Source organism: Varanus komodoensis, unplaced genomic scaffold (assembly GCF_004798865.1).
Source record: "Varanus komodoensis strain SLA01 unplaced genomic scaffold, ASM479886v1 scaffold11, whole genome shotgun sequence".
In the NCBI taxonomy this organism is placed as follows: Eukaryota; Metazoa; Chordata; class Lepidosauria; order Squamata; family Varanidae; genus Varanus; species Varanus komodoensis.
Window position 1 is genome coordinate 30325226 of NW_025335317.1, and position 12485 is coordinate 30337710.

At 48.5% G+C, this 12485-nt stretch overlaps 1 protein-coding gene across 17 annotated transcripts in view; it reads right to left on the bottom strand.

The window, feature by feature from the left end:
• Positions 1 to 12485, bottom strand: part of JAKMIP3 (Janus kinase and microtubule interacting protein 3) — a 90650-nt gene that overhangs the window by 4357 nt on the left and 73808 nt on the right. For 15 of the 17 annotated variants that reach the window (XM_044420734.1, XM_044420740.1, XM_044420737.1 and 12 more), the window contains one exon: positions 1072 to 1275. In XM_044420734.1, the coding sequence (XP_044276669.1) occupies positions 1072 to 1275 (204 nt within the window). The remainder of the gene's footprint in view (positions 1 to 1071; positions 1276 to 12485) is intronic. The other 2 variants (XM_044420739.1, XM_044420729.1) reach the window with 1 other exon arrangement.

A 12485-nucleotide genomic window follows, 5' to 3' on the forward strand; every position in this document is an offset into this window, starting at 1 on the left:
ATGGGCAGTCAGTTGTTTGAATTGAAGCACTTCACTTCATTCAGTTGGGACACTTGGTTGTTTTTGAATATAACAAAAAAAAAAAAAAACCCACCCATAAGAAAAGCCATGTTGGATGAGACCAAAGTGCCATACAGTGCAGCACTCCATATACATGGTGGCAAACCAGTTGTCCACAGGATTCCTCAAGCAGGATGGGTGCAAGACCTCCTCCAACCCAAGCTCCTCAGCAACTGGTGTATGCAAGCATGCCACCTTTGCTAAAGGAGGTAGTACAAGGCCAGCAAGGCTAATAACCATTGATAGCTTCCTCCCTCCTGAATCTGTCCAATCCCTTTTTAAGGCTATTCAGATTGGTGGCCATCACCATGTCCTATGGCAGCAAATTTCATAGTTTCTCTGGAGAAGACGGGAAAAGCCACAGTGAGCGAAAAGGGGTTGTGATCATGCAGGAGGGGGAATTTACCACTGACTGTCACTCCAAAGTGACAGGTACTTGGTGGAGTGGCTGTTACTGATGCTGGTTTGGACAAGCTTTGCAAGAGCAGCATTACTGACAACCCATGATTGGGTCAACATTCTGGGTTCAGAGGACAAGATAATCCATTACTGCAGAGAACCATGGGTTTCTAAGGTGGCTTGTTTATGAACAATAAGCTGCAGTACAGAAAATGAGTTGGGTTCAGGTGTTGGGTGCAGGTGACATGACATATTACATATAATTGGGCTGTTATATATAATTGGTTGTCATTTCAGTGAGACAGGTTGTTCTAAATTATTTACAGGGCTACTATTTTCGGCAGCAGCTTTGTGGACTAATTTGTAATGTGGCCTCAAAGACCTAGCAATTGCAAATATCCATACCAAAATGGCTGTTAATAAGAAAAGGCCTCTCTGATCAAGGGACATTAAAGTGCTTTATTCTTCCACAATAACTTTTTAATTCTGGGCCTTATTATTAGATTCTTACTTTAGAAGTATATGCCAAAATAAAAAGAGCAAAATGAAGTTACTGCTCATCTTCCACAGAGGGGGCTTTCTCAGTGGCATAGGCTCATATACCCAACAGACCTGTTGTGCATGCTGAACGAGTTCCATTCTTTCCCGCAGAATCTGGGAATCCCGTTCACGAAGTTCACTCATGACCTGACGCTTCCATTGTTCCACGGCATTCTTCAACTTCTCTCTCTCCTCTTCAGAAAGGATTTCAGACATTTTGGCTCCTGCCTCCTGCTGCAAGGCATCATATAGCATGGCTTCCAATTCCAGAATGTGCTAATAAAAGAAAAATGAAACTATTTGTTCACACAAGCCTTTCTGTTAGTATTATATTTTTGGAGCATTTACCCTGTGAGTTTTTGCATTTATTCCTTAATATGTCTGGCCTGAATTGTTCTGACATTCCAGGACTTCTCTACATGAGGCTTTTAAGCCACTGCTTTACCAAGGCTTCCACTTCTGGATTCTTTGCAGGATTAAGATCAGCTCTTTTGCATGTCTTTTACAAAACCACAAGGTGGCACAGCAGAATTACAAAAATACACCAGACTCTGATTTCATTTCGTTCCATCATTTTCAGAAAATATCAGACTTTGCTAGCTAAAAATAAAATAATAATTAACAAAACAGTAGGAATGTTTGGAAAGCACAGGAGAGGACCTGGAGGGTGACAGTGCCCTATAAAGCATTCCCCAAGCTGTGAATGGAATGGCTGAAGTAAAAAAACAAAACAAAACTTGAGATCTACATTTGGAAGAGCTGGGAACAGTGTTATCTGCAGGTTTCTGAGGGCAAGAGACTCTCCAGGAGCCCCCTCCTGCAGAGAATCTACCTTCTTGTCATTGCTGTTTTTCCCCTTCTGCTTTCTCATCACCTTTTTCACTTGCTTACTCACCAGACAAAGGCTCAGTGTAAGGAGTGGCATTTCCTGCTCCTTCCTGCTCCCACCATCATTGCCTGGGAGAGAGCAAGCAGGTTGCAGTAGTGCGAAAGAGGAGCAGCTCCAGGGGTTTCTGGTCAGTAGGTTCTGGGTAGGGTCCTGGCAGCTGCCTGACCATGCCTATCCATTACATTAAGCCTGCTTGGGAAAATCAGTATTTTGTCTGGATTTCCTCCAGATTTTTCAAATGGCAGCTTACATCTCAACAGTGCTGCCCTTGATCAAAGAGTCAGAATAGGTTATACGGCAGTGCATGTATAGTGAATCCCTTTCTGAGGTGTTGGCCTTCTTGTTGTTAGTCGCAAAGTCATGTCCGACCCATCGTGACCCCATGGACAACATTCCTCCAGGCCTTCCTGTCCTCCACCATCTCCCGGAGTCCACCCAAGCTCACACCAACTGCTTCAGTGACTCCATCTAGTCACCTCATCCTCTGCCGTCCCCTTCTTCTTTTGCTATCTATTGTTCCCAGCATTAGACTCTTCTCCAGGGAGTCCTTCCTTCTCATTAGGTGGCCAAAGTATTTGAGTTTCATCTTCACTATCTGGCCTTCTAAAGAGCAGTCAGGGTTGATCTCAACTAGGACTGACCGGTTTGATCACCTTGCGGTCCAAGGGACTCACAGGAGTCTCCTCCAGCACCACAGCTCAAAGGCCTCAATCCTTCGGCGCTCAGCCTTCCTTATGGTCCAGCTTTCACAGCCATGCATTGCAACTGGGAAAACCATAGCCTTGACAATACGCACTTTTGTTGGCAGGGTGATGTCTCTGCTTTTTAGTATGCTGTCTAGATTGGCCATAGCTTTCCTCCCCAGGAGCAAACGTCTTTTAATTTCTTGGCTGCAGTACCCATCTGCGGTGATCTTCGAGCCCAGGAAAATAAAATCTGTCACTACCTCCATTTCTTCCCCATCTATTTGCCAGGAAGTGAGAGGACCGGATGCCATGATCTTAGTTTTCTTAATGTTGAGTTTCAAGCCAACTTTTGCACTCTCTTCTTTCACCCACATCAAGAGGCTCTTTAGTTCCTCTTCACTTTCTGCCATGAGCGTGGTATCATCTGCATATCTGAGGCTGTTGATATTTCTCCCAGCAATCTTAATTCCAACTGGTGATTCATCTATTTCTTCCTTCCTTCCTTCCTTCCTTCCTTCCTTCCTTCCTTCCTTCCTTCCTTTAGGAAGTTTCTATGCCGCCCCATTTGCTGAAGCCTCAGGGTGGCTCACATCAATAAATAGAAACATAGAAACATAGAAAACAGAGCGAGTCAGAAGGAGCCTCCCGGGCTATCTAGTCTGACCTTCGGCACCAGCTCTGCTCACCAGCTCCGCTCACGACATGCCCACCATGTGGACGTCCAGCCTATCCTTGAACACCTGCACCGATGGGGCCTCAACGACCTCTCGTGGAAGCCCATTCCACACCCTCAGGGTCCTAACTGTCAGGAAGTACTTCCTGGCATCCAAATAGAATCTTGGTTCCCTGAGCTTTGCTCCATTGGATCGTGTCCTGCCTTCCTCTGCAGGGGAGAACAGGTCTCTACCCATCTCCATGTGACATCCCCTCACATACCTGTATGTCGCCAACATATCCCCTCTGAGTCTTCTCTTTTCCAGGCTGAAGAGACCCTGTTCCCTCAGTCTCACCTCATACAGCATCCCCTGCAAACCGGCCACCAACCTTGTGGCCCTACGCTGCACTGACTCCAACCTGGCTATATCCTTTCTGTAATGAGGGGCCCAAAACTGAACACAATATTCCAGTTGCGGGCGCACTAGAGTCGTGTAGAGTGGTAGTAATACCTCTCTTGATCTAGAAGCAACACTTCTGGCTATGCAACCAAGGGTGGCGTTCGCCCTCTTAACCACCGCATCACACTGCTGACTCATCTTAAGGCTGCAGTCAACCAGTACCCCGAGGTCCCTTTCACAAGTGCTGCTCTCCAGCCACTTATCACCTGACCTGTACTTATGACAGCTATTCCTATGCCCCAAGTGCAAGACCTTGCACTTATCCACATTGAACGCCATCCTGTTGTCTCCTGCCCACTTCCATAGTCTGTCCAGATCCTTTTGGATCTGGAGTACCTGATCCTCAGTTGTGGCCACTGCTCCAGTTTTAGTGTAGTCTGCAAATTTGATCAGCAAACTGTTCACCCCTTCTTCCATTTCATTAATGAAAAGATTAAACAGGATCGGTCCCAGGACAGATCTCTGGGGGACCCCGCTTGTCACTGGCTGCCATCCCGATGATTCCCCGCTAATGGTTACCTTCTGCTTTTGGTCAGTCAACCATGCCCTAATCCACCAGACAGTGCTTGGGGTATCCCAAAACTCCTCAGTTTCTCCACCAGGATATCATGGGGCACTTTGTCAAAGGCATTGCTGAAATCCAGGTATACAACATCCACTGCATCCCCTCCATCTAACCATCTCGAAACCCTGTCATAGAATTCCACAAGGTTTGTCTGGCAGGACCTGTTTTTGTGGAAGCCGTGTTGTGTGGCTGTCAGCCTCCCTTCCCTATCTAGCATCACTAGATCTCTCTCTATTATGAGCCTTTCCATTGTTTTTCCTACAATAGACGTAAGGCTAACCAGTCTATAATTCTCCATGTCCTTTCTACTACCCTTTTCGGAAATTGGGACCACTGCTGCCACCCCTCCAGTCCTCTGGAACTTCACCCATTCTCCACGAGGTCTCAAAAATGGAGGCCAGCGGGCATGAGAGAACCCCTGCCAATACTCTAAGTACTCTCGGGTGTAACCCGTCAGGACCTGGTGCCTTTGTAAGGTCCAATGCCTTGAGGAGCCCCTCGACTTCAAGGGGGTTGACTCTAATCTGTGCCCTAAGTCCCCAGCCTCATCTAAGCTCCTATGCGGATATCCCCCGTCCTGCTTTGGGGAGAAGACAGAGGCAAAATAGTCATTTAGCATCTGTGCCTGTTCCCTCATATCAGTCACTGGATCTCCTTCTGCCTTGTTTAGTGGTCCCACGACTTGTCTCCCCTTCCTCTTCCTAGTTACATGCTTAAAGAAGCCCTTTTTGTTGCTCTTGATATTCTTGGCAAGTCTCAGCTCATAATCAGCCTTAGCCTTGCGAAGAATCCTTCTGCAATGGGCCTCCTCCTCCCGGTATACCCGTTTGTCTATTTTCCCCAGTACCCATTTCCTATGAAGGTTCCTCTTGCATCTAATCCCTCTAACCACCTCCTTTCGCATCCATGGCAGCACTCTCCTCCACCTTCCCACCTTACTGACTAGAGGTATCGTCAAGGCTTGCCCCTCCAAAACCTCCCTTCAGAGTGCTATCCACCCCTCCTGAACTCGCTTACCTTCCAGTAACCTATCCCAGGAGAATTTCCCCAGTCTGGCCTTCAGTTGGCCAAAGTTGGCCCACTTGAACTCCCAGCTTCTAGTGTTTGACCTGCTGCAAGCAAAGGATGGAGTGATCACTCGCATCCAGAGCTCCCCTAATCTGTACTTCATCTATCAGCTCCTCACTATTGGTCAAGACCAAGTCAAGGATGTTTCCCCCCCTCGTCGCCTCTCGGATCCTCTGTGTGAAAAACCCTCCCTTTATAGCTTCTAGGAAGCGACGTGACCTGGCTGTCACCGCTGAGTGAGTCTCCCAAGTAATATCCGGGAAATTGAAATCTCCCATAATTACTGTCTCTTCCCCAAGACATTCTTAGAATCTGGCTTGTCAGGACATCATCCAGGGTCTCAAGTTGACCTGGAGGGCGATAACATACCCCCACTGTCAGGTCTCTTTCCCTGTCAAAACCCCTGCCTCTACTGAATCCCCATCTGTGCTGCATTCTATCTCACTGCATCCCATGCCTTCCCTGACATATAAAGCCACGCCCCCACCTCTCTTTCCCTTCCTGTCCTTTCTAAAAAGGTGATACCCTTCTATGTTCACATTCCAGACTTGCCTTTCATCCCACCAAGTTTCTGTGATTCCCACCAGATCATACCCTCCTATTCCCAGGAGAGCTTCAAGCTCTTCCTGCTTGTTACCCATGCTCCTAGCATTGGGGTACATGTACCTCAACTCCTTCCCACCGCTTCCCTTCCTTGGAGTTCCCAGCTTCCTCCTTCCTCCCTGATACCTGGCCCCTCTCAGTAGGAGACCTGTCAGTCCCTGCAGTATCTCTAAAACCCTGCTCCCAGAGCCCTGATCCTCCCCCCACACTTGTCCAGTGCAGACACGTTACTGGGGTGCCTGAACCCCCCCAGCTCAGTTTAAAGTCTTCCAGACGAAGCTCGCTAGAGCATTTCCAAAGGACCTTTTCCCCATCCTCATGAGGTGTAACCCGTCCCTTGACAGAAGTCCATTGGCAAGAAACCGAGTGCCGTGGTCGAGGAACCCGAAGCGTTCCTTCTGGTACCACACCCTAAGCCAGTTGTTCACCTCGGAGGCCCTCCTGTCCCTTCCTGGCCCAAATCCCCGGACAGGTAAGATTGATGAGAAGGCCACTTGGGCCTTCAGCTCCCTGAGTCTCTTCCCCAAGGCCTCAAAGTCCCTGGTGGTCCCAACCACACCCTGCCTGGCCACATCGTTTGTGCCCACATGAATCACCAGGAGCGGCTGGTGACCCCAGAGCGAACAAGATGCTTCACTCTGTCCTTCACATGCTGGATGTGTGCGCCCAGCAGGCAGCAAACCTCCCTTGTCTCCAGGTTGGGACGGCACACTGCTGCCTCAGTGCCCCTCAGCAGGGAGTCCCCAACAACAATCACCCACCGCCGTACCTTCCCGGTGCTGGTGGGTGGCCATGTCCTGGCCCTCGCCTCTCCCGCAGCGGCCCCCTTGCCGCCTGATGTCCCAGGCTGGGGGTCCTGCTGGTCCCCCAAAGCCTCATCAGCCCCAGCCTCCCCAAGTGGAGAGAACCTGTTTCCCAGCTCCAGATTGGTGCCAGGAGGAGGAGGAGGCTGTGCCGGCTTCCTCCTCCTGTGGGTGACATACCTCCATGTCTCTGCAGCTGCTCCTCCCATGGTCTCTCCCTCAACCCTCTGTCCAGAGGGGGGCTGCTCCAGGGGGGCCTGAAGAGCTCTCTCGGCCCTCAGACACCTCACCTCCTCTTCTAGCAGCGTCACCAACTTGCACCGAGGGCAAGTGTTTCCCTGCCTCTCCTGGGGGAGAAGCACGAACATGACGCAGCTGTTGCAGCGGACAGCAACACCTGTGACTCCCGCCAAGACCATCTCCTGGTCTGCCATCGGTATCCCTTCTGAAACCTTACCTTGGTCCCTGTTGAGAGGTGCAGCCCGGTATGTAAACATTCCACACATTCTAGAGCAATAAAACCAAAGTTCTTTAATGCTAATTGTCTACAAGATTTACAATTCTATAGATAAGTTCCCTAATAGCGGTCCTTGCTAAGCAGATGTTAGCCCTATAATGGCTTCTCTTCCTGAGCCCACGTGGGATCATTCTCCCAAGTCATGCCTTTCCTCCTTCTTACGCAGTCTACTTTGCAGCTGTTCAAATCTGCGTAAAATACGTCTGTTCTGGGCTTTTGAAAAATCCACGACACCTATTGTGTCTTCTGTTTCTGGCTCAGGGAGATCAGCATTGGGGGGGGGGGAGGCAGTTTGCTCTGCCTCCTTCTGAGTAGAACTTGCAGCTTCCTCTTTCTCATGACTCTCTGTCTCTGATAAAGGTCCAGGCATTTGCTCAACGTGCTGGGGCTCAGAGGAAGACGCAGCAGCTGGCTCGGCCGTCCCTGTGTTGGGTTGTGGGGTTGACTCTTGGGCACTGGGTGTCACATGCAAGGTCTCCTTATGAGTCACTGTTTCTGCCAGGGCTTCATGCAAGACAGTCCCCTGCCTTGTTTGTCCTGCAGTTCCTCTCACTTGCCCAGTTCTCCCAGACAAAAGCCCACTCGCACACACACACAAGGATAAAATAAACTTAAATTTAATTTGGAAGAAAAACAAAGCACAGCACAAACAAAACAAAACAAAATAACAAACAAACAAACCTCTGTGTCTCAGGGAAAGGAGTCTCTGGACAGCCCGGGCCACAGCTAAGGGACGCAGACAAGGGACGATGCCTTATCAGTCCCTCAGGCCGGTGGCCCCGCCTGTTTGCTTCCTCCTGGCCCCTCTAGCCTCTCTGGCCCCGCCCCCTTCCTCTCTGCTGCTCCTGGCCCTCTGCTCCCCTACCCAGCTCCTACCTTGCCTTCGCCAGTCCCCTGGCCACTCAGCACTCTCTCCCAGCCTGTGCCTCTGCTGCTTTGCTGCTCTGCCAAGAGGCCAGAGCCAAAAATAAATAATCACAATATAAAAACAATATAATTTGAGTCGACCTGGCCAAGGATATAAAATAAATAAATAATATTATCAATTAAATTAACAATTAAAATGACATTTAAATAAAAAGGTCTTTGCCTGGCACCAAAAAATGAATAACGACGGTGCCAGATGGACCTCTCTGGGGAGTGCATTCCATAGATTGGGCGCCACTGCAAAGAAAGCCCTCCTCCGTGTACTTACCCTCCTAATGTCCTTCACGGAGGGTTCCTGGAGAAGGGCCTCTCCCACTGATCTCAAGGGGCGGGTGGGCATATATGGACGTAAGCGCTCCTTCAGGTAACCAGGACCCAAGCCGTTTAGGGCTTTATAGGTCATCACCAACACCTTGAATTGGGCCCGGACTTCAATGGGGAGCCGGTGAAGCTGACAGTCATGTGAGTCATGTGAACATAACGCCCAGTCCCTGTCAGCAGCCTGGCAGCCCTATTTTGAACCAATTCAAGTATCCGGACCGTCTTCAAGGGCAGCCCCACGTAGAGCGCGTTACAGAAGTCGAGTTGGGAAGTCACCAATGCGTGTGTCACTGTTGCCAGGCAGTCATTTTCCAGGTAGGGACGCAGCTGATAGACAAGCCGAAGCTGAAAGAAAGCACTCCTTGCCACCGCTGTCACCTGAGCTTCCAGTGAAAGCTCTGGATCGAGGAGCACTCCCAAGCTGCCGACCTTGTCCCTAAGAGGGAGTGCAACCCCATTCAGGACTAAGTTCAGGTCCACTTCCCCGAAGCCCGATCCGCCAACCAACAGGACCTCCGTCTTGTCTGGATTGAGCTTCAGTTTATTGGCCCTCATCCAGCCCATTACCTCGGCCAGGCACCGGTTCAGTACAGCCACTGCCTCACCTGGATTGGTAGAGAATGAGAGGTAGAGCTGGGTATCATCAGCGTACTGATGATTCCACAGCCCACACCTCCTGATGACCTCTCCCAGCGGTTTCATGTAGATGTTAAATAGCAAAGGGGACAAAATGGATCCCTGTGGTACTCCATGGCATAGCTGCCATGGCGCAAAGCCATAGTCCCCCAGCATCACCTTCTGGAATCGACCATTGAGATAGGAGTGGAATCAGTGCAAAGCAGTGCCTCCGACCCCCAATGCCGCTAGCCTATCCAGAAGAATACCATGGTCGATGGTATTGAAAGCTGCTGAGAGGTCCAGGAGAACCAACAGGGATGCATTTCCCCTTTCTCCCTGCACAGGTCATCGTACAGGGCAACCAAGGCATATTCAGTACTGTACCCGGGTGTGAAGCCGGACTGAAATGGGTAAAGATAATCAGTTTCATCCAAGAGTGCTTGGAGTTGTCCCGCCACCACCCGCTCCCACACCTTGCCCAGAAACTGGATGTTGGCCACTGGTCTATAATTAGTGGCCATCTCTGGATCCAGTGACGCCTTCTTCAGGACCGGTCGGACTACTGCCTCCTTCAAAGGGGCAGGTACCCGGCCCTCCCTCAAAGAGGCGTTGACCACTTCCAAGATCCAGGTACCTATTCCATGCTTGGCGTTGTTAATTAGCCAAGATGGGCAAGGGTCCAATCGGCAAGTGGTGGGACGTACTCATCCAAGCACCTTGTCCACATCATCAGGCCGCAGTAACTGAAAGTCATCCATCAATTTTGGACCAGACAGTGACATTGGTATCTCCCCAGAAGCCCCTGAGGCACTAGTGGAGACCAGCTCATGATGAATCAGCGATTTTCTCCCTGAAATGCTTGGCAAAGTCATCAGAGTGGGCCTTCAAGTGTGGAACTGGATCTTTCTTAGGGCCAGGATGAACCAGGCCTTGTACCACCCGAAAAAGCTCTGCTGGATGGCATTGTGAGGAGGCAATGGAAATGGAGAATAATTTCTTTTTCGCCGCCCTCACGGCCACAGCATAGGCCTGATAATGGGCTCTTAACTGTGTTCGGTCAGATTCATCCCGTGATTTCCTCCACCTACGCTCTAGACGTCTCCCAGCCCACTTCATCGCCCGCAATTCAGGTGAATACCAAGGGGAAGACTTTCTCATGATGTGCTCTGCATATAAGTTAAATAGACAGGGCAACAGTACACAGCCTTGCCAAACTCCTTTCTCAATTTTGAACCAATCAGTGGTTCCGTGTCCAGCTCTCACTGTTGCTTCTTGACCCACATATAGGTTTCTCAAGAGACAAATAAGATGGTCTGGTACTCCCATCTCTTTAAGAACTTGCCACAATTTGTTGTGATCCACACAATCAAAGGCTTTAGCATAGTCAATGAAGCAGAAGTAGATGTTTTTATGGAACTCCCTAGCTTTCTCCATGATCCAGTGTATGTTGGCAATTTGATCTCTAGTTCCTCTCTCTCTTCAAAATCGTGCCTGTACTTCTGGTAGTTCTCGGTCCACATACTGCTGGAGCCTAGCTTGTAGGATTTTGAGCATAACTTTGCTAGCATGTGAAATGAGGACAATGGTATGAACATTATTTGGCATTGCCCTTTCTTGGGATCAGAATGTAAACTGACATTTTCCAATCCTGTGGCCACTGTTGAGTTTTCCAAATTTGCTGGCATATTGAGTGTAGCACTTTTACTGCATCGTCTTTTAGGATTTTGAATAGCTCAACTGGAATACTGTCGCTTCCACTAGCTTTGTTGCTGCTCAGACTTCCTAAGGCCCATTTGACTTCACATTCCAGGATGTCTGGCTCAAGGTCAGTGACCACCCCATCGTGGTTATCAGGGACGTTAAGCTCTTTCTTGATTAGTTCTTCTGTGTAATCTTGCCACCTCTTCTTAATCTCTTCTGCCTCTGTTAGGTCCCTGCCATTTTGGTCCTTTATCATGCCCATCTTTGCATGAAATGTTCCTTTCATATCTCCAATTTTCTTGAAGAGATCTCTGGTCCTCCCTATTCTATTGTTTTCTTCTATTTCTTTGTACTGTTCATTTAAGAAGGCATTCTTATCTCTTCTAGCTGTTTTCTGGAAATCTGCATTCAATTGTTTGTATCTTTCTCTTTCTCCCTTGCCTTTTGCTTCCCTTCTTTCCTCCGCTATCTGTAAAGCTTCCTCAGACAGCCATTTTGCTTTCTTGCATTTCTTTTTCTTTGGGATGGTTTTAGTTGCTGCCTCTTGTACAATGTTGCGAACCTCCATCCATAGTTCTTCAGGGACTCTGCCTATCAGATCTAATTCCTTAAATCTATTTGTCACCTCTACTTTATATTCATCAGGGATATGATTTAGGTCATACCTGAGTGGCCTAGTGGTTTTCCCTACTTTTTTCAATTTAAGCCTAAATTTTGCAACAAGAAGCTCATCATCTGAGCCACAGTCAGTTCCTGGTCTTGTTTTTACTAATTGTATAGTGCTTCTTCATCTTTTGCTGCAGAGCACTTAGTCAATCTGATTTCTGTGTTGATCATCTGGTGATGCCCATGTGTAGAGTTGTCTCTTGAGTTGTTGGAAAAGAGTGTTTGCTATGACCAGCATGTTCTCTTGACAAAATTCTGTCAGCCTTTGCCCTGCTTCATTTTGTACTCCAAGACCAAACTTGCCTGTTATTCCGGTTAACTTTTGGCTTCCTACTTTAGCATTCCAATCCCCCATGATGATAAGGACATCAGTTTTTGGAGTTAATTCTAGAAGGTGTTGTAGGCCTTCATAGAACTGGTCAACTTCAGCCTCTTCAGCACCAGTGATCGGGGCATAGACTTGGACTATTGTGATGTTGAATGGTTTTCCTTAGATTCGAACTGAGATCATTCTGTCATTTTGGAGTTTGTATCCCAGTACTGCTTTTCCTACTCTTTTATTGACTATGAAGGCTACTCCATTTCTTCTGAGGGATTCTTGCCTGCAGTAGTATACCTGATGGTCATCTGAATCAAATTCACCCATTCCTGTCCATTTTAGTTCACTGATTCCTAAGATGTCAATGTTCAGTCTTGTCATCTCTTGTTTGACCACATCCAGCTTGTCTTGATTCATGGATCTTACATTCCAGGTTCCTATGGAGTATAGATCTTTGCAGCATCGGACTCTCCTTTTACCACCAGATACATCAGCAACTGAGTGTCCTTTCGGCTTTGACCCAGTCGCTTCATTCTTTCTGGCGCTACTAGTACTAGCCCTCTGCTCTTCCCTAGTAGCACATTGGATACCTTCTGACCTGAGGAGCTCATCTTCCGGCATCATATCTTTTTGCCGTTTGATATTGTACATGGGGTTTTCATGGCAAAGATACTGGAGTGGGTTGCCA